Below are 25,671 nucleotides of genomic sequence, written 5' to 3'. Positions count from 1 at the left end.
TCATGAAGTCAGGATGTATTTGATCAGTAACAAACTAGAATGGATTTTTTTTATTATTTAAAAACCTGTTCTTCATCAACTTTATATTGTCAGGAATTCTAATTATCCCCATATTAAAATTGTTCCTACCCTTAAAGAAATTAGGTTTCATTTGGGAAACAAACATCTAACATCAAATACAATGATAAACTGGTGGAAAAAATAAATATTAGGTGGCCCAAGACTTTGAAGATGGAGAATTTTGAAAAAGTCCATTCCACTGTACTTGAAGCTAGAAGATGAGGATCAGTCTATGAGGAGAACTTAATGATCCAAATTTTGATGGCTACTTTCTTCGTGGGTTATAAATCAGTTAGAGATCAAAGAAAACAAAATTCTGGGATAGCTATGTAGTTCAGTGGCACAAGTACGTACCTGTGGCAAGTATGAGGTCATGAGTTTGATCTCTGGTCCCCCCCCCAAAAAAAAGAAAGCACAGCCCTGTAAAAATGTACTATTAAAGTATAAAGCAAGGGTTCTCTTTGAAATACTTTACAGCTTCTGAAGTTACACAGATCTGTTGACTAAGAGAACCACCAGATTATTTGAAAATTACAAATTCTGTCAATGTAAAAATGGTGAGAAAATAAGCACTAGTGTTATGAATTTGTTAAGACTCCTTAACTAAAAAGATTACATGCTATTTTGTGGGCCCAAACAAAGGAAGATAGACCCTGGTACATAACTGTATTTTATGTTAATTTTTTCTTGAATTAGAGCAAACAGATGTTTTCTTTTTCCTTGCTTTTCTTTTTCTTTTTTGACAAAACCTATTTTATCTAAGATGATGAATAAGTTCTGAGCTCCAGGGATCCTGCTATCTCAATTTGCAAAGTAAATGAACTAACCACAAGCAAGTGTCTCCACTTTCAGATCCATATGAAAATCTAACATATTCTATGAATCAAGGAGCAAATATAAAAATATTTATGGTGAAATTCAATACTACAGATTTTCTATGATTTCAGTAAATAAGCTGTTTATGAAACCCTATATAAAAGAGGTAACATCATGGAAACTAAAAGATGAACAACATTTTGCAGCTTGCAGACAAGAAATACTAGAATAGTCATAACTGATAAATACATTTAAAGAAAAAATGCTCAATGTATATTAAATCTGCAGAACTTCAACCCAGAAACAAATTTAAATTCTACTTAAGGAAGTGAGAAATATGGTTACGAACTCAATAGACATAGAAGAAATATTAAACTGAAACATACAGTGATAAAACACAGTCAACTGAAACAAAAATATAAGATTAAAATGTAGAATTCCAGGGTATTAAACATGTGGTGAATCTAATAAGATAAAACTACATGTAAAGTAAATACAATAGAGGAAGAAAAGTAAACCAAAATCTGTTTTTAATAGAAATTTTTGCATATTTTTCAAAACTGTTGAAAAATATCATTGCATAAATTTTAAAAGCTCTTAACTGCCAAGAGAAAAAATACCAGTTAAAGCACCTAACTTACTAGCTGAAAATAACATGCAAAGCCAAAATTTTAATTTAGGTCAATAAAACAAATATGCTACCTATAAGGACAAAGAGTAAGTCTGACTATAGGCCACTTCAACTGACAAGAATGGAACTGGAAGAAAATGTAATGATATATTTAATGAATAATCATCAGAATATGAATAATCATCAGTTTAAAATTTCACACAATCAAACTTTCCAATTTAACAAATTTAAATGAACAATTCTATTAATAAAATATAAAATACTTATCTTCAATAAAATAAAAGTAAAACTTCGTAGACAGTGACAAAATATACCTTTTCAAATTTGTATAATATTAAGAAATGATAGATTTATTGAGAAAAAGTGATTGAATTGATAAAACACGAATGTTCATAAAATAATATTAACCAGACATACAACAGAATATTGATTTTGTGTATATATATATATATATATAATGTTTAATGTTTTAGTATACAGAAAATGAGTTACAAGAATTATCATAAAAGGCTAATAGTCTCTTCCATAACTAGCAATACTGGTTCTAGGCATATGACCAACTAATGTGTTTGTAGTTTTGGTAGATCATTCAGGGGAAGGCAAACTTTCTGTCTAGGGGTAGTCAGTATTTGAGGTTTTGCATGCCTACGATCTGTCTCAGTATTGAGTTCTGCCACTGTAATGTCAAAGCAGTTTAATGTGTATATATAAATGGATGAGATTTTTTCCAGTAAAACATTATTTAACATAAATACTGGGCAAGACTTTGCTTACCCCTAGGTGAAATTAATATTTAGTAGAAATTGTTCATTCTTTTCTCCCACTAGGGCAGGATTCTACATTGTGCCCTCTTCGAGTGTGGTTACCGATGACATGTTTCAGCTTCCTGCGGACAGCGTGTATTTTTGTGACCCATGTCTTTGTGGTTAGCCGTATTTTCTGCATGATCAGGTTTGCAATTAGCTAACATTACCATTGCTTAACAAAACACCTTACATTTGAAACTTAAAAGAGGGGAGGGTTAGTTTTGCTCACAAGTTGGGGGATCCAGTACTTTCACAGCTACCTCCAAGTCAGAAACATCATTGTCAAGTGTTTGGCAGTGGAAAGCGGTGAAGCTGCTCACCTAATAGCAGCCAGGAAGCAGAGAGAGGCAGGAAGCAAGGAAGGGGAGATAGGCCCTAAAAAGACATGCTGAGTGACACAGATCTTCCAGTGAAATCCCACATCCTGACAACCCACTCACCCCTGAGCACATCTACCCCTGGGCACATACACCATGGGAACACCCACTCATGAGCACATCAATGGATTAATCCATAGATAATTAGATTCCCAAAGTCCCACATTTGGATGAATACCTGTGCAATGTTCTGGAGTCATACCTAAATAGAAGTTTTGACATACAGTTCTTGGGTGGAGGTTTTTTGCATTCATATTTAGGATTTATCTTTTATGATTTATTACTGTTTTTAATTTTTACTTAAAGAAGCTGCCTTGTCTATTTGAGGAAGATTAGAGTCAATTTAAGGAAGATCCGAGTCATTTGTACAAGGCTTGAAACAAATCCAGAGTATTTAACAACTTTAACAAACTTTAACAAAATCCAGATTATGTTGGCCACCTCACTGCCTAACTGTATTATTGCGGTACCTTTTTTACAATTTATGAGTCAGTAATGATATATTAGGATTAATGACAGTCTGCTGAGTCCAGCATAGCTCTTGAAATTCCCAGGGTGAAGGCTGGCAGAGGGAAGAATTGGAAACAACAGTCAGAATGTAGGAAGCCGAGGTCAGTTGGAGCCCTCTCTCCAGAGAAGGGAGGGAAGGAAATGCTTTATGTGTACTACCTGTTTATTTATACACTCAGGAGGCTGTGCTAGCTGAAACCCCTCTGCCTAGAAATTTGATTGCTTGCCTGGACCAGGGGTGCCTGGCATTCTCATTTGGAACAGCTTGGTTAGGTGGCTCACCTGGGGCACTCCCACATTAGTGTTGAGTTTACATTGTTGCATTACACTGTGAGACTGACACTGTATGGTAACATATCCACAGAATCGCAGCACAATATCATACAGAACATTTTCTGTAGCTTGAACACATCATTTGCTTTAGCTAATTACCCTTCCCTACTTCACCAAAATGCTTGGTTAACCTTCAACAATATTTATCAGTTAAATAGTTTATTTTTCAGATGTTACATAATTAGCATCACATGGTAAGTAGTGTTTTCAGATTGTTTTCTTTAACATAGCAGCATGCATTTAGGTACCCACTGTATCTTTTCATGCTTTGATAGCTAATTTCTTTTCAGTACTGAGCAATGTCAATTTCCTAAATGTACTACAATTTATTTTAATGCAGAATATTATGATCGGCTCTAAGTGTTGGCAATTACAAATAGCTTCTATATACATTTCTGTACAGGTTTTGATATGGATGTACATTTTCAACTCCTTCGCGTAAATATGCTGCAGTGCATTTGCCTGCAAAATGAAAGTATGTTTAGTTTTTCATGAAACTATGCAATTATCTTCCAAAGTAGTTGTATTATTTTACAGTCCTGTAGAGTTCCTTGCAACACTTAATGAGTTGATGTCTTCTCGGATTGACTAGGGAAGCAGAAGACTACTAACTCTGAGTTGGAACGTCATAACAACAGGATGCTTTGAAAACTTGAGCAGACATGGGCCTCATGGATAAAACAAGGAAATTCCCTAAAGGGACAAGCAGATAAAAGTAATTCAGCCAAATTATCACCAAGCCTTGCTGACATGAAACAACCCTCTGGGCTCAGCAGAACACTATGACTTGGTAATTCCTCAACAAATCTGGAAGTTTGGTCAGGTTATGTGAAGCTCCTTGAACCTCCCAAACATATTTTCTGTCACTTCTATCAGGGTTTGCTAGCCAATCCCTGTATGGTCCCACCAGGAAAAATGAAGATTTCCACTGCCCCACATATTCATCAAGATTTCTAATTCTGGTTTATTCACTTCAAAATAGACTACATAAGTCTTACCATTTTAACCATGCTAGCACATGTCCCCACATTACAGTGATTTTATTGGTTTCCTTATTGATATGGAATCTTTACATTTTATTTTTGGATATAAAACAATTTGAAATTTTTATCATAAAACATGAAATACTAGTCAAATATTTATAGTAATATTTTTAACATCACTTATTAAAAAGTCAATTTCTTCCTCACTGCTCTGAAGCATATGGTTGGCTCAAATTTAGCAGTGCTTACTGCTGATATTTCTGGATTGCTAGATTCTGGATTGCTACATCAGTTTTAATCTTTATTTTTCAGTTTTTATTTTTGATTACTATATTTTCTCAGTACATAATGACTACATTCTTTGTGAGGAGGAAGCTGATATATGTCGGATTTTAAGAAATAATCTCGATATCACAAAACAAAAATATCAATTTGTGTATATTTTTACCAAAATATTAAAAAACCTAAAGATGTCTCTGATATTTTATTGATATTCACACACTTCATTAGAAAAAACATTAGATGTATGCCGTTTGTAAGAGATGTTATTTTAAATTGGTCTCCAATTTGAAATAAGAACACATAAAAACAATTCAAAAACAAGCAATGAAATTGAGACCCTAATAAAAAGCTACCAACTAAGAAAATCCTGGGCCTGGTGGATTCAATGCTGGATTCTAAAAGTCTTCAGTGGGGTGTGATACCAATATCCATGAAATCTAATGAAACTGATAGAGAAGGAATGCTCCAAACTCATTGCTGGAAGTCATTTCACTCTGATCTCAAAATTAGATAAAGATTCAAGTGAAAAGGAAAACTATAAAATGGTCTCATGAATGCACATATTTGCAAAAATCCTCATTGTTATTGGAAATTCATCTTCAAAGGATTATATATCATGACCACGTAGGTTTCATACCAGGGTACAAAGATGCTTCAACATATGAAAATCAATAATATAATACACTGTGTAAATGGAAGCAAAATCAAAATCCATATGATCATATCCATAAATGCAAAACAAAATTTTAATAAAATCCAGTACCCATGCAAGATAAATATTCTGAAAAAAAATAAGTACATGACTGTATCACAATCAGATAAAACCCATGCATGATAAATCAATAGCCAAGATCATATTAAAAGTTTTTCCTCTAAAATCAAGGCCCAGTAAAATGTGCAAGGTAGGGGGCCAGAAATATGAACAACTGAAGAATTTTAAGTAAGAAGGCATAGAAGTTTTAATTTTGGCTTTTGTTTATAATATTCTTACACTTGTTGCAATACAAAAAATTATTCAAACATTTTTTAAAAAAAGACAAAAGCTAAAATGCATTCAGCAGTGTCTTTAAACTGTTCATATAAAATTTCCCAATTTGCCCCTGCATTTCCCCTGCTATCTCCATCTAAGAACAATCTCATGCCTTAATGTTTAATGATGTGATGCCTACAACACCACAATTCCCCTATACTTTCTAAGCAACTTCCATGTGACACTTCATTTCCATGTGAATGCATTTCACTCTTTCCACCTCACATTCTTGTCATGGCTTATTTACAGTACCAAAAATTAAGAGAGGAAATCGCACCCTACTTCCTGGTTGTTGGTACTGTGGCTCAGTGCTGAGGTATGTGCTCTATGAAAGAGACCTTGCAACCATCTTTGCACATCAGTTCATATTTGAAGCCTGAGCATTTCTATAGGCCATTACAAAAGAACGACACACATGGCCAAAGTGAAAAAAAAAAAATCAGGTAAAACTTTGTATGAGGTGCAATTAAAAATACAATGTGTTTGCTTATCTAAAATAATTAGGATAGCAAAAGGCACATTGTGCTTACTCCTGTTTGTTTTAGGCACACTGAATCCACTATTCTTGCCACTTTCTGAAGCAGTTCTAGAGTCCTCTCTCATGAGTGTCTTTAGTTATGCTGTCATGGCTGCCTTGATGTCCTGAACCCAATGACTGATTTTTGTTTTTGGTAGTCATTGTAACTTTCAGGAAGACTCAGAAGTTGCATGCTGCCAGATCTAGCGAATAAGGTGACTAGTGACATACCACAGGATTTTTGCAAGCCTGTTTTCTGTAAAATGGTTCAGTAGCAATATTCACTGCACATTTTTGTTATTACAAATAGACACTCATGCAAAGCGACCTCTAGAACTGCTACAGAAAGTGGCAAAAACAACAGAACAAGGGTGAGAGAGAGGGCTCAGAGGGGAAATAATGGCATTGTATGTGGGTTTTTCCTGTAATAATATTTTGCTTAAATATTCATGTTGATCATCTTTTGTACAATGCAGGATAATACAGTAAATTATTTTAACTCCAGGTAGATTACATTAGAATATTTACATTGTCTTGCACTGTAAGAGTCCCTCAAAAGTATCTTTCTGAAAAATACCCCTTCTACAATGAAGCTATGTCATTCTCTCATAAAAATATAAACAGAAGATAATCCATAACCCTGAAATATCACAAATATGTAGTAAGAATTACATATTATTGGATGAATTAAATTCCTACTTACTGAGAGCTATTTTGATTTGTGATGAGAGACTCAGACCCAACTGGCATAAACCATGTTTTTAAAATTTAAGTTAAATAGAATCAAATTACACTTCAGCCCAAGGCTCCATTCTTGCAGACTGCTTTAATGACGGTCCCCACTACTCATCTGATGCCATTTTTTGAGTCAATTAAACATTTTGCTGTGCTCTTTTTGTTAATGAAATGTTTCTCCTTTGTTACATAAATCTATAAGGGACAAGAAAATAATTACTTCCATCACATTTAAATATTCATATTAAGGAAATCCCTGTAGCAATATTTTCATCTTGAGGAAGATCTGCCTTCACAAAGCACCAATCTCAAACAAGAGTCAAGAAAGATAAAAACACATCCAAGAATTTCGCGAGCTTTCTGACTCACTGCACACTTTGAACAGATGTGTTGCTGCAGAAACAACAAAGTATTGGTAAAGTGAAAGACAAGGCTTGCAAGCCAGCGTGTAGCACATAATGCTATAAAGAGGAAAGAAAGCATTCCTACTGGAAAGTATCATCTCACTTATGATATTAATACAATACATGGTATCAGAAATGTCTGGCACATGGCAAGTCCCCATCAGCATCACGTGGATTCTCACTTGCTTGAATGGTGTATTAGTGTAAATCATGTAATTTAAATGAATTCCATAATTCTACTACAATTATGAGAGACACTGAAGTGATGGGCACCTACACACAGAGTCTCACTGTCGAAGGATTGCATTGGGTATAATAACACTGCTTAGTGAAGGTAAGCAGTGTTAGGGAATACTACTAAGGGAATATTGCTAAGGGAAAAGTTAGCTTTAGGTGCAATTTCTTTTTTCCAAATTTCCTTAATCATGGTAAAAATGATGTAAATAATGGTGACTTTGCTTTGCCAATACAATAACTGAAAGAAATTAGGGCAAGCTAAAGTATCTTTAATTAGGGAAATCTTAAATACTAAAGAACACAAGCATACTGATATTAACACATTACATGTAATAACACAGTCGTTCACCTGTCTCTTGACTGATGGTGCTTTATTTGAATGACAGCATGAATTGTAAGGACAGAACTTTTCATGTCTTTTGCCACCAACACTAAAGCATTTTTGGAAGATCCTGTACTCTGCAGCTGTCAGCACTCACTCTGAGGAAGTCGTCTCTGTTGCTTGACAAACTTCAGCTTCTGTCTCTAGACACCATAATAGAAACCTCTGTGGTGCCTGTTCATTGATTATGGCTGCTCATTTTGTTACCGTATTCAAGTTCTATGGTTTCTATCAAGTTTCTTCCTAACAGCACAACCTGCAAGGCTCATCCCTCTGCTTTTCCACACTACCTCCACAGTCACAGTTTTTATGCCTAAATTTTATAATCTGAACATTACTTTTAACTTAACAATATGCAATATATTAACCAGTGTTGATTTCCTATTATTTTGTTTTGAAATTCTGTATCTTTTTACATCCTTTTTTGTTTTTAAAATAAACAAAAGAACTTTATCCCCAGTTATTAAGAAAAAGGTATTCAGCTTCACCATTTTCCATTTTGAATAACTGAATCCAGTGAGATACATTTTAATACTGTATTTACAAATCCTTTATACTTTTGCTGTTAATCTTATTCTTCCTTTTAACCATCACCCCTGGTTTCTGCAGCATGGTGATCTCACAAACCTTGAAGATACAAAATATATAGCTGCTGTGTCTCAGGCAGGAGATGATTTGCTGCCTGATCTTCACATGAAGCTATCTACATGCCCATGTCATGGGGATGCAGGCCCTGTAAAGATTAAATATTCCGTGTGATAGCTGCCGGGAACCCACGGTTAGATATAAAATCTTCTAGACAAGATCTGTTGTTCACCACTTCAGCACAGCAGTCATTACAGTGCTGAGTCCTGGCTCCATCTTACACCCACCATTGATCGTATACCTTCAACTTTTCTCTTTGAAATCCAGCAAAACTTTTCTCATACATTCCAATTATTCTGAAGGTGCTCCATGATACTAGAAAATGACAACCAGACAACACAATTGTGTGTTATATTAATTAGAGGATTTTCTAGCGTATTACTAATAACAAACTTTTCTGAACATTATTCAGGCATAATATTTAAAAAATCAATGGTATTGACTAAATTCTAATTGACCATTAGAGACATCAAGCATTATTTGCACACTTGAAAAATCTATTTTATTTGCAGAAATATAGAAAATGTATAGCATTAGATATATATTTTACCTACTGGATCTTTTTTTTTAATTCGAAAGACAAAAAATACATTTTTTTAACAATGCTGAAAATTTCCCCATTTTTATTTGGTCACAGATAAAGTTTCAGCTATGGACAACAAACTAGAAGTAAGAGAAAGGAAAATAATAATAAACTTCACATGACTAAATGTTAAAAATGATTAACAAACAGTTAGTGGCAAATACTTTTCTACTTAGTGGCTGAGAGAGGCCAACAGTACATAACAATTTCTCTCAAACATCTGAACTTTACCTAAAACAGACTGTTTGTGGTAAAAGAATTTTCATCATATTTAACATTTTTGCGTATTTTCAGAATTCAGTAATAATAAATGTAGTGGGATTTCTGAAGTCAGATGAAATTTGGTTCAGCAGCTATAAAATCAGAGGGAAATCTTCTTCTATCTTTGTTAAAATCCTCCAATACCCATATTTGAATAATGACATACTATAAATTGATTTGTTTGACTATGAATCTCAGGTCCGTTGTATAACTATAATAAGCTCATGTGTTGTAAGAAAATTTATATTTAATGAATTTAAGTAAACATTTAGATAAAACAAAAGATGTAAATCCGTGAATGACTATCCCTATTTTTAGTAATACTTCATCTAGCACCTTAAATCTGTGGGAACAAGAAAGAGAACAGTACTTACTTGGTCCTTTTCTTACGGTTACACATTTTAGGAGAAATGTCACATCTGAACCAGTGATCCACCCATTTATGAGGTAAAAGGTAAAACTACATTAGAACAAACAAACGAAATCAAGAATTGAGGACGTAATCTTGTATGTATCACTGTTACATTTACAAAACTTTTATATGAGGAGACATAGAGAAGTATAGTACATATAAAGTTTCTACCAATGAACTATTTTATTCTGTCAATAAGTTTTATTTTCTAGGAAGTTAGAACATACTTAATCAAGTAATAAAATTAAATATCCACAATGTTTCTTACAACAGAGTTTCTAACACACCACGTTAGTAAATGAGCAAGATGCAGGAAACAAGTTGTTTCAGGGCAGACTTTTCAAGGAAGGAAAGGACAAAGGAAGACAGGGAGGAGAGATACACACAAAAAAGAAAAGGATCAAAAGAAGAAAAGAAGGAAGGGAGGATTGCAATAAGAAAGAGAAGAAATGAAAAGTGAAGAGAAAAAAGAAAGCGTGATTCACAAGAATTGAAACAAAACAAAATGAAAATAAAAATGGAATTGGTATTTCCATGGTTGCATCAGATCACATGATCAGGTCATAAGTACAGATTTAATTATATGTAGAATGGCCTAGAGCTTTGGAAATATAACAAATTTCAATTTAAAGGCCTATAATTTCACCATGGAATTCAAACTTAGGAACAAAATTATCTCAGCATTGAGGGCCTTGTTTTCCCAATAAACAAAGTCTTTCATGACATTGTGTGAAGCCCGTTGGTCAGATGGTATGATGCTGCCCTGCTTGTGGTTTTCCCTGCCCACCACCAGGAGGTATAAAAGGAGCTAGGCAGACAGAGACACCAAGACACAAGGCAACCACTTCCAGATCCTCAGCAGAGCGGTACACTCCTGACACCATGTGCTACTATGGCGGCTACTATGGTGGCCTGGGCTATGGCTATGGTGGCCTAGGCTGTGGCTGTGGCTATGGTGGCTGCGGTGGCTATGGTGGCTATGGTTATGGCTGTTGCCGCCCTCTGTGCTGTAGAAGATACTGGTCCTATGGCTTCTACTGAGGAATTTCCACTGCTGCTAACCTATTGGCTACATCTTCCTGTTTTCTTGCAACTGTCCCCAATTTCTTTCAAGTGAGAAATGTTTAAGATCTTCAAAACAAAAATAATACACCAAACCATTAAAAAAAAAGCAAATCTAATGTAGCATACAATTTTAATTTATATGTATCTGTAGTCTTGAGCAATTATATGGACAAAAGTTTCTGTATTACCATTACAAGAGAGCATAAAATGTGATCAAATTTGACACTCAATTGTGGTATACAAAAATGAATTACTAAATAAACTATATTTCAACCAAAGTATTGTCTTGCTACTATGTTCTTGCATTATGAGTTTTGCTTCTATGCTTGTGTATAATTAGTCACAACGTGCTGTTTTGGCATTGTGGGAGAGAAATAGAAAGCAAACAGGAAGAGAGGAGAGGGAAAGTGAGGGTGTGGAAGCTCTTGAAATAATTGGGTGTCTAACTTCAATGGAGAAAAATATCAGGTGTTTCTCAATGATTATACAAATTTTATATGTATCTTTTAATCTCACACACCATTTGTTTTTGCTTATGCTCATCTAAGTTTTTGAAATGGCGACCTCTACAATAATAGCTGTGTTTGCATCTGATCATTTAAAATTGTGTCTATGTTCTGTGACATTTTTATCACCTGTGGTTTGAATGAATCAGCTAGAGGTGTACCCTGATGAATGTTTCTCATTTTAAAAACATACTCTGCCTAAAGAATGAATGTGTCATTTCAAACAATTTTCTCATCACTTGGACCAAATATCTGACATTCCAATATACACAAGGAGAGGTTTACGTTAGGTGAGGCTTAGCTAGCACCAAGACGGACATGGCATGATGACAGCCCGGTAGACCATATGCTGTTCATCTCATGGCAGCCAAGAAGCAGAAACAGAAACAACCAGCACAAGAGAAAGATAAACCCTCCCAGATCATATGCTCAGTGACCAGCCTCTAACTATTAGGGCACCAATACCCTGAATCTCGCACCCCAGTGATCCATTACCTTTCCAAAGCTCTGCCTCTGAGAGTGATAATTTAGGGGAATTCAAGATCTAAAGAATAATAAGTGTCATCATATTGAAAATGTCAGCAATAATGTTAACATTCCATCTCACCAATATCATACCAAATAGCATCTCAAAGCATGCTACTTTAGTCTAACATTTTAAAATATTATATGTATTATACATAGCAATGGGGGAAGGAACTTTAATTGGGCAGAGTTTGATTAGGTAAAAGATGTAAGAGAGATAAAACAAATTTAAATTAAATAAATTTAATTAAACAGATTTAAGATAAATAAATTAAATCATAATTGATCAGTAACAAATTAAAACTAGATTTTTTTAAACCTAGAAACCTGGTCTTTATCAAACATATGTGTTCATGCATGCTGATTTTCTCCAAAATAAAATTGCTTCCATTCTAAGAGATTGGGTTCCACTTAGGGAAATTTGATACCATTAAGGGCAATGAAATGCTAATGTAAAAAGGAATGATTAAAGGATAAATATGCTCACGATCAAAACATTTTTTGTAAAAGCAGTGTAAAATTTCGATGTTTTTGATTCTAGAACACATGTGTAAGACTGCTAGGAGAAATATAATCAGCAGAATTTTGGTTGGGACAGAAACAAAAGGAGCGGAAAAAAACATAATGTGCTAAGGTTCAAGCATGTGCAATCATAAATTTATAATCTCAGTCACTCAAAATCGCCAATATGATGAACTAAAGTGGATAACATATTAATAAAGCATAAAATATTATCTTAAATGTAAAGAAAATTAACATTAAACTTGAAGGAAAAGTAGAGAATTTTTTTCAATTTTTAACAATAAAAGTGATAGAATTATTTAGAAAGTGATTGAAATGAAAATATGGACATTCAAAAAATTTTAAAACAATATAAATAAAAATAAATATTACTATGTACATAGAATAGTGACTATTTGATGTTTTAATGCACAAATTAAGTACCTGACAAGAATGTGTACAAAAGTATGTAGCTCTAGGTAACAGCTTACTACAAAAGAAGAAAGATGAACATATAATGCAATACACTGTCCTAAACAAATGAAACTGACAAATTCATAAAGTAAAACATTTAGGGGTTAGTGGAATAACAGGAGATAAAAGGTCGAAATTTGAAATGGTGATGTCTCTTCTTTGATTTGGCACTACTGGATCTAGTTTTATACCCAGCAAATGTGATGGTCCTTATACAACAGTTAGGGAAGGCAAACATCCTCTGTGCAAAATAGTCATGGGTTGGGTCTGCACATCTTCTGGTCAGTGTTTCAACACTCAGTTCTGCCACTGTTTTGTCAAAGCAGCTCTAGATCAAGAGTAAGTAATTGCATGTGAATTTTTTCTTGAAAATAATATTTCCCAAACAGATGATAGAAAAGTTTACAGAACTGTAAATTAGGACATTACACAGCAGAAATTATTCCACACCATTAAGGCTGACCTGAGGATGGATCATCCAGTTTAACTGCAGTGTATTTCACAATTACATCTACCATATGTTTACACAGATCTACCAATGGCTGCATAGAAATTATGCAGTCTTTGTTCACAAAATGGAGATTTGTTTTCTGGAAACAAATACAGTTTACTCAAACAATAAATTGTCCACTGTGTAGACATAGGATGATAACTTGCTACAATTTTACCAAAATTAGACAGTTATTAATTCATTTTTTATGTATGAGGCTGAAGATAAAAGTTACTACTGATAAGAATTTTTTGATGGCAGAAAAAAAGAGAAAAGAAACAAAACAGAAGGAGGAAAGGAAGACAGAGGTAGACAAATCCTTCACAGGAACCCTATTTTATATCAGTCTTCAATTAAATCGCTAGATTAAGCTTTCTTTTCCTCTGTCAGTCCCTCTTTCTCTCCTGCGGGTATGCTTACTTAGTTTTCTAACCTCTTGCTTGCTTTTTACATGGATCTTGGTGATGTCCACAATTACCTCAAATGTCTCAGCTAAAGTTATTTTTCTACTTCAGCCTCGAGAGCAACTGAAACCTCAGGCAAGAGCCACCACCCGGTGCTGAGAGAGGTAATTGGACATTTTATAACCGCACATGCATGCCATGGTGAAATGCAATTATATTGGATTTTCTGCAAATATACTAAAACATTTTGGAACTATGAAACTCATGGCAGCATCTAAAGAAACTAACAGACACAAAAACTAAATAAAAAAAGAAAAACGTTGATGACTAAAGCGATGTATACAGCTTTAGGAGTGCTATGATAAATTAATAGAAGAAAATTCTAGGAAATTTACAATATGTGAATTTTAAAAATTTTATTTATAGAGTAAAAAGCAAAACAGAAAAAAAGGATAGTCATAATACAGAATTTCAAAAAAATAAACACCAAAAAATCACTAGTTGATAAATTACATACTGTCATCTTAGAAATAGTCGTTCAAGTTACAAATAAAATTAAAGCATACAAAGTGGACATTCAAACAGTGAGAGTGCAAACAGTTCTGTCCAATGATCCAACAAAATATTAGTAATATGGTTATCAATCTTACACACTTAAACATACATGCAGTTATATCCTTTAGAGCACTTTCCTTCCCTCTCTTTTTTACAATACCAATTACACATTGTGGGTTTCATTACTCCTAAAATACTTATTACTCTTTACACTAGGGACACAATGTGATATTTATAAATATGATTCTTATTTATTTCACTTCTGAGGATAGTCTCCAGCTGCCTCCATTACCTATGAAGGCCTCAAGATCATCCTTGCAAAATGTACATTTAAAAATGAAAAACAAAATCACCAAAAGAACAAATGTAAATTCTAGTTCTCAAAAAAGTAATATATCTAAGGATCAATAAATGGAGGTGAATTATTGAATTGAAGCACACATCAATAAAATATAGTCAACTGGAGCAAAAGTAAGACAGGCCAGAATGCAGAGTACAAAGGCTCTATGAGAGCTTGTGAAAGGACAAAAGATACGTATATATGGAATTTGTAAGAGAAAGGAAACCTGTTCCTGAATGTGACAATATGGTACATTCTTTCAAAATTCTTGAAAGACCTTAATCCATTATACTAACAGATATTCACAAGCATAGTTGAGTAATTGAAGATAAAGTGCAGAACCAAAATCTTAACTTAGGTGCTTAAAAACTGTATTAGTTACAAAGAAAATCAATGACATACTGGGGAGTTCAGCCAGCAGCACAGGTGCCTGCCTGGCAAGTGTGAGGTTGTGATTTTAATCCTGGTACCAAAAAGAAAAAAGGAAGGAAGGGAGGAAGGGGGAGAGAGAGAGAGAGAGAGAGAGAGGAAAGAAAGAAAGAAAGAAAGAAAGAAAGAAAGAAAGAAAGAAAGAAAGAAAGAACAAGGAAAAAGAAGCTCAGTGAGGCTGAGCATAAATCTCCTTAATAGAAACAACTGAAGCTGGGCTTGGTGGCACAGGCCTGTATCCCAGCAATCAGGGGGCTGAGGCAAGAGGATCGGGGATCACTGTCAGTTGGGGGCCAGCCAAGATACAGGAAGGATTTAAGGCCAATTTGAACTGCACAGTGAATTCCTGTCTTAAAAAAAAAAAAGAGAGAGAGAGATAGAAAAGAAACAAAGACAGCTAGAGAAAAAGTTGAAAAATAGCTTAAGAATGGATTATGGAAAAAACAGAATGGATTATGGATAATCACCTATCTTCAACTTCACACAATACTGCTCTCATAATAAAATAAAAACTATATTAATAAACACTACCAGATGATCCTACAATAAGGAAATAAACATAAATCTATAAGCTAAAGAGAAATTTTTTTTCTATTTTTCATAATAAAAAAGGACTTATTTAGGAAGAACATAAGTGATAAAGCCCGGACATTCAAAATATGATGAAATTATTTTTAAAATGAATGTTATCTTCTACATATAACGATGACAATGTTTTGACATTTCAATGTCATAAAAATTACAGACATGACAAGAGTATCATTATAGAATTTGGTCTTGTTCTCTACTGTTTTGTTCAACTTTATAATACCTAATGAGATACACAATTCTTTTTAAGGAAGCAAGAGGCATTATGGTAACCATTGTTGATAACCTTGTACTTTTACATCATGTGCTATGTCTATCCTTGGTTTTGACTGACAGCTTTGTTTTGCCATATTTGACTTTATTCTCTTCCAAAAAAAAGTAATAAGAACTAAGGAGTAATAAAACCCAAAATGTGTAAATTTTGTTGTAAAAAAGAGAGGAAAAAAAATGCTCTAAAGTATACAACTGCAAGTGTTTAGGGGTGTTAAATAGATGCCCATATTAATGTTTTTGGTTGGATCATTGAACACAACTGTTTGCAGTCTCTCTGTTTGAATGTCTACTTTGTATGCTTGGATACTGTGACTTGAGCAACTGTCTCTAGGATGATAATTATAATCTATTAACTGGTGATTTCTTACTTTTTTTTTGTAGTTCTGTATTAATTGTACCCTTACACTGCTTTGTTTTGTTTTGTTTTTTCTCTTTTTCCTTTTAGATAAAATTAAAAAATAAAAAGAATTTGCACAAGTATACATAGGTCTATAGAACAAAGCTCACCAGAACAGAAGAGGGGTCAACTTATCATATAGCATACTGTCACAGATCAGTGCAACAGAAAAATCAAAAAATACAAATTTATGAGGCTAAAAAAAGAATTCTGGAATAGCTGTAAATCTCTTCTATGAACTAGAAATATTGGTTGTAGGTATATACCCGACCAATAGGTAGAGATCTGTCAGGGAAAGGCAAACACTTTCTGTGCAGGAATAGTTAAGTCAATATTTTGGATTTTTGTGAACCTTCTGGTCACTGTCTCAATACTCAGTTCTACCATGGAGGTGTCATAGCACTCCCTAAGCCAAGTGTAAACAAATGATTGTAAATGTTTTCTTAAAAATATTATAACTCAAAACAAATCATGAGCAGGAATTTATGCATGCTTAAGTTACAGTATTCTACTACAGATAATAGAAATTCTCTCATGGTTAGGATGAGATTATACACTCCTTCTCTTTGGACATGTTCACCCATGTCACCTGTTCACAGCTCACTGTGGAGACTTCTGTGTCCCCTGCCTTTGGACTTGGTCATGCCCAAAGGTGAGTCCTAATTAAAAACAATGAGAAAGGCAGGAGGACAGATCATCCAACTTAAACATGATATATCACACAATTACTTCTGGAGTATTTTACACGGGGTATCAAAGAGAAGCAAATAACATAGTTTCTCTTATTTTATGGAATAAATGAAGTAAGTTTTCAAAATGAAATAGGAGAATAACAATAGTTAAAGCATTGTGTAACTTAATCTTCAAAGTAGTTACTCAGAGTGCAAGATATGTTCTTGTTCATAAAATGGATACTTATTTTCTGGAAATTTGAAATGATTTACTAAAGGGATAACTTCAAATTATGCATCCACTACATATTCATATGATAGTCACTAGCTGCAAACTTACCAGTGGTAACCAATAAATAGCCCAGGAGCAAATGTGAAGACATAAGTTGCCAGTGATAAAATTTTCAAGAAAGTATAAGAGGAAGGAGGACTGGGGGAGGAAGAGTGGGAGGGGGAGAGAGAGACAGAGAGAGAGAGAAAGAGAGAGACAGAGAGAGGAAGAAAAGAAAAAACATATCCCTGAAGAGTAATGGGAAAAAATGTGATATCTATTTTTGTTAGTTGTACCGTAATTAGAATGTAGTCCCAAAATTAAATACATAATGAAGCACAGTCCTGAAAACAGAAACAGAGTATCATTTTATTCATAGATTCCAGATATATAAGCAAAATTATCTCAATCCTGAGAGCCTTGTTTTCTCACATACCATATTTCCTGAAGCTCATTAGTGAGGTAACGTGCTGCCTCACTGCCTGTGACTTTCCCCACCCACCACCATGGAAGTATAAAAGGCCAGTGGAATCCAGAAAAAACACACCTACTTCCTAGTTCTCAACAGAACAGTCCACTAGAGACGCCATGTACAACTACAGCAACTACTGCGGTGGCCTGCGCTGTGGCTATGGCTGTGGCTGTGGCTCTGGTGGCTATGGTTATGGCTGCTGCCGCCCCCTGTGCTGTAGAAGATACTGGTCCTATGGCTTCTACTGAGGAGTTTCCACAGCTTCTTAACCTATTGGCTACCAGCTTCTGTTGTCCTGGGATTATCTCCAATGTTCTGCAGATGGAGAATTTTTAAATAGCTTCAATCTCCTACTACATACTACACTAGTTTAAAAAAATGAAATTTTAAAAACCAGTATCAGTTAGATTATGTGGCAGATTGCAGAAAAGTTTCTGTACTATGTTTATAATGCTGGGTAGAATGCAATCAAATTTAACTGTCAATTTTTGCATACAGATATGTATTATTGAATAAACTTTCTTTCACCATAGACATTGACTTGTTACTCTTTCTACCTTAGCAATTTTCCTTGTATTTGTATTTTGTGTCTTTTGTATTTTGTGATCACGTGTATATGTGTGTGGAGTTGTAGCAGAAAAGTGAGAGACAGACAGACAGAGGGAAGGTGTAATAGATTCCCATGGGATCTGGGAAGGCGAGGGAGAGCCCTGCTCCCACAATTGTTGGTCTAACTTGAAAGCAAAAATAACATTTTTTTTTTATAACAAATGTTACACGTTTGCTTTTATGTATGCTTTTTATTCTCCCAGATCATTTTACTTTGTTTCTGCTAGCTATCCAGGTTTAAAAATAGTTATTGCTACAATAATAATGTTATTCCCATCTGATGATTTCCAAAAGTCTGTGTCTGTACTTTTGGTCACGTGCAGCACCAGTGATTGACTTATTTCAGATAGAGTTCAGCCTTTGTTAAAGATTTCTCCATATTTAAAAAGCATTCTGCCCGGAGAGTAATTACAGATGCTTTGTTAGTCACTTTAGAATTGTTTGAACAAAATACCTATCACCCACAACTGACAAGAGGAGAGGTTTGCATCAAGTCCCTGTTGGTTGGCACTAAAGTAGAAACGGCGAGGAGAAGGGGCTGTGTAAGAGCACAGGCTCTTCATCTCATGGCATTAGGAAGCAAAGGGAGACAGGACGAGCTGCGGGAGGAGATACAGCTGTCCAGAGACACCCGAGTGACCAGTCTCTGGCCTATCTTCCAAGTGCAACCTCAGCTCCTGAGACGTTAATGGATGACTCTCCTGATGAGAAGAGGATCCCACCGTCTACTGACCACCCAAGGGCTGTGAATCTGAGTGTGTCAGTATTTGGGGGTCATTGAAGATCTATATCACAATGAGTGCAACCATTCCGAGAACATATAAATTCCTCGGTCCATGAACACTTCTGTCCGTGGACAATTGTTTTCATGAACCAGTGTTGGGCAAAATTTGGCTTCCCTTTTTGAACTCCACGGGGTGATAAAGGGGAACATGATCATCTTCTCAATGATCATGGAATGAATTAAGTTCTTCAACTGAGATACAAGTGCTTTATAGTAACACCATTCTCTAAAAATATGATTTCTACAACTTTCCAAAATACAACACTTCATTTTAAATATTTAGACAAGACAAGACGGATGTGGATGCATATGCCTGTAATTCCAGTACTTGGGAGGCTGAGGCAGGAGGATTGTTGCAAGTTCAAGGCCACCCTGGGCTACAAAGTGAGCTCAAGCCCTACTTGAACTGCACAGAGACCCGCTATCTCAAAAAGACCCCCAAAAAATTGAAGTATAAATTAATTTCCCTGTTTTTTAGCAAAATCTGTGCTTATGCTTGTTGATTTGCTCGATGGTACAATTATTTCATTGCTAAAGGACATTAGGTTTCACTTGGGAAGTGCAAACTGACACTGTCAACATGCAACAAAAGATGGTAGAAAAAGAAAGGACTGAAGGAACCTACATTTGGAAGATGGAGATATTTTGGAGACGGGTTGAAATTCCACTCTTCTTGATTCTGAGAGTCAAGCAAGAAACCTCTGGGAGAAAAAAAGTCAGCAGCATTTTGAATGCTACCCCAGTTAAGGACTTCAAGAGAAAAGAAAACACAATCCTGAAAAAATATTCTCTACTAAAACACTAAATTTTGCACTAAGTAAGGTTTCTCCTTGAGATAATTTAGAAATTCTGAAGGTGCAAGAAGCTTGTTTCCTAAGACAACAAGCAAGTATCATTTGAAATTTGTTCCTGTCAAGGTCTTGAGAAAATTATCAGAAGCATTCAGATTTCCTTAAAGAGGAACAAGGAGCATCTCCTACACTGGGCTCAAATAGAGGCAGAGAAACCCTTCAGGGGAGGCTTACGTGAGTCTTGTTTTGAAGTCAGTCCTATTTTGCTTCCATTGTTTTGTTGGGTTGAGCTTTATTCTCTTTTTGTTGTTGTTGTTTGATTATGACAAATCTTTCAAAGATCACAAGATTTTTTATGGTAGCAATTCTGGATTTACTACGGGCTTGTTTTTAAGTTCTTTATTGCATTCATTGTTTTGTTTCTAGTGTTTGTATTCTATTCTGTTGTGTTTTGTTTGATTTTTACTATGTACAAAGTTATCTGCAGCTATTTTGAAGACATCAAACAGTATAATGACAGATAGCTATTACTGTTTTCATAACATTTTTGAAGTCCTGTATCTTTTACACTGGTTTGTTTTGATTGGTTTTATTCTGTTTTATCCTCTTTAAAATAAAAATAAAAAATAAATTACATAAAGAAAAATATATATTAATAAAACAAAGTATAATCTTAAACTAAGCAAAATAAAATGATTAAAAGAAGAATAGAGAAAAGATTGTTTTCAATTTTTCACAACAAACGATAAATTAACTTAGGGAAAAGGTAAGTCAATCTGCCCTAGATATTCAAAAACAATGGAATTAATTAAAATTAAAATGAATGTTAATGTGCAGACGGAACAAAGATAATTCATTTTCAGTTGTAATGCACGGAAAATAAAATATGTGAAAAGAGAACTATAAAAGACTGTGCACAAAAATATATAGTATAAAAACACTAAAATTACAAAGACAAAAAATATTAACATATTGAAACAGATGGCATAGGACAATGCAGCTGGAAAAGTCAGAAAATCCAAAAGCTTACTGGGTTGTGGAGCACGTGGAGGTACAAAGCTATGTTGTGGAACAGGGATGCCTTCCCCGTGAACCAGCATTGCTGCTCCTCGGGACCACGCGACCAGTGTGACTGTGGTCATAGATCAGTCAGGGGAAAGCACAGGGTTCTGGGCAGAGGAAACAGTGGGACTGTGGGCTATGCAGGTCTTCTGCTCAGCCTCAGGCTCGATTCCACAAGTACTGTGTAAAAGCAACACCAGATAGCAGGAGTGAATGTTTACTATAAAACATTAATTACCCAAAAACCTGGAAAACGGTCTTGTATCAACCTGTGAAGATGTTATACTGCAGAAATTATTGTGTGTTTTCTCACCTTTAGAACAGGATTGTAAGATGCTTCCTCTTTATGTCTGCTGAGGTCACTTGTTCTGGGCTCACTGTGGACAGAGTTCACATCTGTGCCCTTTGTCTTTGACTTGGGCCATGCTTAAAGTAAGCTTGATATGAAACAAAAACCAAAGTTGAGCATGTAACATCCCATGTAGCCAGAGTATGTTTCATCTATGTACATATGTTTATGTGGAGGGCAAGGTAACAGAGAACACAGGGAGTTTTTGCCCATAAAATGTACATTTTCTGAAAAGCTTGAAATTAATTGTTCAAAGAATAAGTTTAGATTAAACGTCCATTGTGTGCACATATAATAGTGCCTACCATAAATTCACTGGTAACTGCCAGTAACTAGCTCATAATAAAAATAAGCAAGTATAAAGACATAAATTGTTTCTGATATGATTTTCAGGACAGCACAGGGCAAGAAGGTAGTGATACGAAGAGGAAAAAAGAGAGACAAGAAATAGAAAGTGAGAAAGAAAGGAAGAATGGGATGGATGGAAGGTGGGAAAGAGGGTAGGTGGGAGGAAACAATGAGGGGAAATGTATATCTGAGGAGTGATGAAAACAAAGCAAACATAAAACAAAACACCTACTTCTATGGTTTGCACTAGAGCATGTAAGAAGGTCACATGTCTACTATTACCTAAAATTAGAATGAACCAGACGCTTGACAATAGAACAACAGTTTCATAATAAAGGCCTATTATTGGACAATGGATTCCTGACACAATAGCGAAATTATCTCAGTTGCCAGCACTTGTTTTTCTAATAAATATTACTGACGTGCTCTGAATCACATTAGTGTGATAATGTGACCCCGATGATGATAATGCTGCTGTGGTTTCCCCACCCAGCATCATGGAGGTATAAAAGGCCCTGCAGATGATGACAATCAGTCGCACACACCTGCTTCCTGTTCCTCAATAAACAGCCCACTCCTGACACCATGTGCTACTATGGCAGTTTCTATGGCGGCCTAGGCTGTGGCTCTGGCTATGGTGGCTATGGCTATGGCTATGGTGGCTATGGTTATGGCTGTTGCCGCCCCCTCTGCTGTAGAAGATACTGGTCCTATGGCCTCTACTGAGGAATTTCCACAGCTTCACAGCCTGTAGATTAGAGCCTGATGGTTTATGGGATTTATCTCCAATGCTCCTCACAGGGCAAAGTTTTCAATGCCTTTCAATGCCAAATACACATCAAAATATCTGAAAAACAAATAAACTACAACATTCCATTTTGATTCATCAGTATCAATCTTTTCTTCTAGATTGTAGAAAAGTTCCTGTATTCTCCATATTAGTCTTTATAAAATATGATCAATGTAGATGCCCAATTTTTGTATACAGATTTATATTTAACTAAACTATATTTAATTATAAATATTGCTTTGTTTTTGTTCAACTGCTTTAGCAATTTTGCTTGAAGATTTGTGTGTTTCTGTGTGATCAATCTCATGTGTGGTTGTGGTATCACGGGAGAGAAGGTGAGAAAGACAGAGGGGTAGGTAGCACAGAGAGAGCACAGCGACCTAGAGAGGCAGAGAGGTGCTTGTTTTTCCAATGAGTTGGCATCTAAATTGAAGGGGTAGAAATGTTACCGTTTATTAAACAGATGATAGAAATTTGGCTTTATGGAGGGTTTCTTTGATTCGCACTTCATATAAGTTTTAAAAATGGTTTATTTCTGTGTTAATTGCATTGACATTTGATTATCTAAAAAAGTGTGTGTCTGTGTGCTTTGTTATTTCCAATAACAATGTGTTGATTACATCAATTAGAGCTCTGATTTGGGGAAATTTTTCTCAAGTTTTAAAAAATATTCTGCCTCAAGATTGACGTAGGTGTTTTCTTAGCTGCTTTTCAAGCCTGTGGGACACACATCTGACCCCTATCACTCGAAGAAGAGAGTTTTCTCTTGCTGTGGTGGACTGGCTTTAAATGTCATGTGAAGGGTGTGGGTAGCACCTGCGCTGTTCACCTCCGGACATCTGGGAAGCAGAGAAAGGAATCAGGGAAAGGGAGATCCCTCCCTTACACAACCCCAGGGAGCAGCTGATGAAGATGTCCCTTCTCCTAACTCCACACTCAGACACTTAAAAAAGAGCAGATGAGCACGCTGGTAGGCAGAAGAAGATCCCATAATCAGTACACTGCCAAAGACTCCACGTTCTGAGTAACTGGGAATTTGGGGGAGTATTCTAGGTGGTATCTTAAAAAGTGACATCTTAATGGTGTTTTCATATAGGAAATAACATAATAATGACATTCTAGCCTAAAATGCATAAGTTTAAGTGCATCCTAAAATAGTTTTTGTTTTAACGTGAAGAAAATATATGCACTATACATACATACCAAGAAAAATGTTTTTCAAAATCATAAGATATTTGATCAGTGACAAATAAACCTGAGAATACCACTTTTATTAAATAAAATCCTGGTGTTCCACAAATGTATGTGCTTATGCATGCTGATTTCACCAGTACTGAAAATACATAAATGATGTTAAATTTCACTTGGGAAATTCAAACCCTTAGTATCAAATGCAGTAAAACAGGTTTAAAGGGATTCATATTTGCAAGGTAGAGAAATTTTGAATCATGGGTGGAAATTGCATTCTGCTTGAATCTAGAAGGAAAGAGGCCACTAGGAGAAATATAATTAATAATAAACATGAATGGTAATCCAACCCATGGAGAGCAAATCACAGATGGAGAGAAAGTAAAACACCACCGAAAACATTATGTGAACGAAATTCTGAGCTTCACAATAAGCCTGCTCTCTCCTTGAGATAATGAACATGTCTTGGATTGAAGGAGTCTGGTTTATTAGCTAATTGGCCATATCAAGGGCTTACAAACTAATCATGAGCATTCTGGTTTTGTTTAAAAAAAAAAAAAAACACATTGAAAGAAAGTGTCCCCTGTAGGGTGAGACCAAAGAGACATAGACAGGTCCTTCATGAAAAACTTATTTTTACATTAGAGATTGTGATAATCAGATCAATAAGAAATTTTGTTTCTTAGTTTTTCTTTTCTTCCTCTTTCTCTCTCCCTCCCAGCCTCCATCCTATCACTTGCTCTTCTTTCTTTTTCCAGTGATCCTCATTTCCTACCCATAATGACCTGAACTACTGAGCTGAGGTGACTGTACTGCCTGAACTTCTGGAGCAACTGGAGGTACAGGCAAGTGTCACCACACGCAGCTCAGTCAATCTGACATTTAATAGCCTAGGAGAAAACATAAAATCGCAATGGTAAAATATAATAATATTCTGGGTCGTCTATAATTGTAAATAAATATCCTGGGCTTACGAACACCATGGAAGCATTTAAAGGAAGCCAGACAATAAATGATAATTAAAACATGAAAAACATATTGGAGCTTGCTAAAATGGATTTTTAGAACTGATAAATAATAAATAGAGGGAAATTAAAGGAAATTTTCCAAGTGTGTAGTGAAAAATTCACCAGAGATTCAGAGTAAATTATAGTTCTGAAAAATATATGCTGTTTATGAATCAATAAATTTAAATGAACCATTCATACTGAAAACTATGTTGAAATTGTCCATTAAGCAAACATAAGAAACATCTGAGTGTAAAATATTGAAAAGTGTTTTAAAAATGTTATACAACTCATTAAATTACACATTATAAATAAAATATAATCAAGAAGATAAAGTAGAAATCATCGTTAAACAGGAAAACATTGAAAATTTTTCAAAAATTGTTGAAAGACATCAGTCCACAAGTCCTGTAATATATTCAATGACAAAAGAAATTCAATTCAAAGTACACACAGAAACCTCAATATGTGAAAATTACACTCAAAATCAAAATCTTACTTGAGTTAGGTAAAAAAGTATGTTACCTATAAAAGGAAATATTAAGGTTGGAAAAAAGATAGAAGAAACAAATAAGAAAGAAAGAAAAGAGAAAGAGAAAGAATAAAAAGAAAGATGAGAAAGAAAAAAAAAAGAACAAAAAAATGGAAAGGGAGAGAGAAGAGAGGTGGATGAATGGAGGGAAAATGTGTACTGCAAAAAAATAGAAATGAAGCAAAAGTAAAACCTAGATACCTCATTTTTATGATTTGCACCATAACATGTAATCAGGTCATATGT

The 25,671-nt window shown here is 34.9% G+C and overlaps 2 protein-coding genes across 2 annotated transcripts; both read left to right on the top strand.

Annotated features, from left to right (window-relative positions):
* Positions 1-10,845: 10,845 nt before the first annotated feature.
* Positions 10,846-11,321, top strand: LOC100716534 (keratin-associated protein 20-2-like). Its single transcript, XM_063252394.1, has one exon. The coding sequence runs from the start codon at positions 10,887-10,889 to the stop codon at positions 11,043-11,045; it is 159 nt and encodes a 52-aa protein (XP_063108464.1). The 5' UTR covers positions 10,846-10,886; the 3' UTR covers positions 11,046-11,321.
* An 11,135-nt stretch (positions 11,322-22,456) lies between these two features.
* Positions 22,457-22,874, top strand: LOC134476702 (keratin-associated protein 20-2-like). The gene has a single exon (XM_063252392.1). The coding sequence runs from the start codon at positions 22,494-22,496 to the stop codon at positions 22,632-22,634; it is 141 nt and encodes a 46-aa protein (XP_063108462.1). The 5' UTR covers positions 22,457-22,493; the 3' UTR covers positions 22,635-22,874.
* The last annotated feature ends 2,797 nt before the right edge of the window (positions 22,875-25,671 follow it).

Source organism: Cavia porcellus, unplaced genomic scaffold (assembly GCF_034190915.1).
Source record: "Cavia porcellus strain 051 isolate PalLab524CR breed Dunkin Hartley unplaced genomic scaffold, mCavPor4.1 scaffold_7, whole genome shotgun sequence".
NCBI classification, from domain to species: domain Eukaryota; kingdom Metazoa; phylum Chordata; class Mammalia; order Rodentia; family Caviidae; genus Cavia; species Cavia porcellus.
The sequence above is the reverse complement of the archived record's forward strand: the minus strand, read 5'-3'. Positions and strand labels throughout refer to the sequence as shown.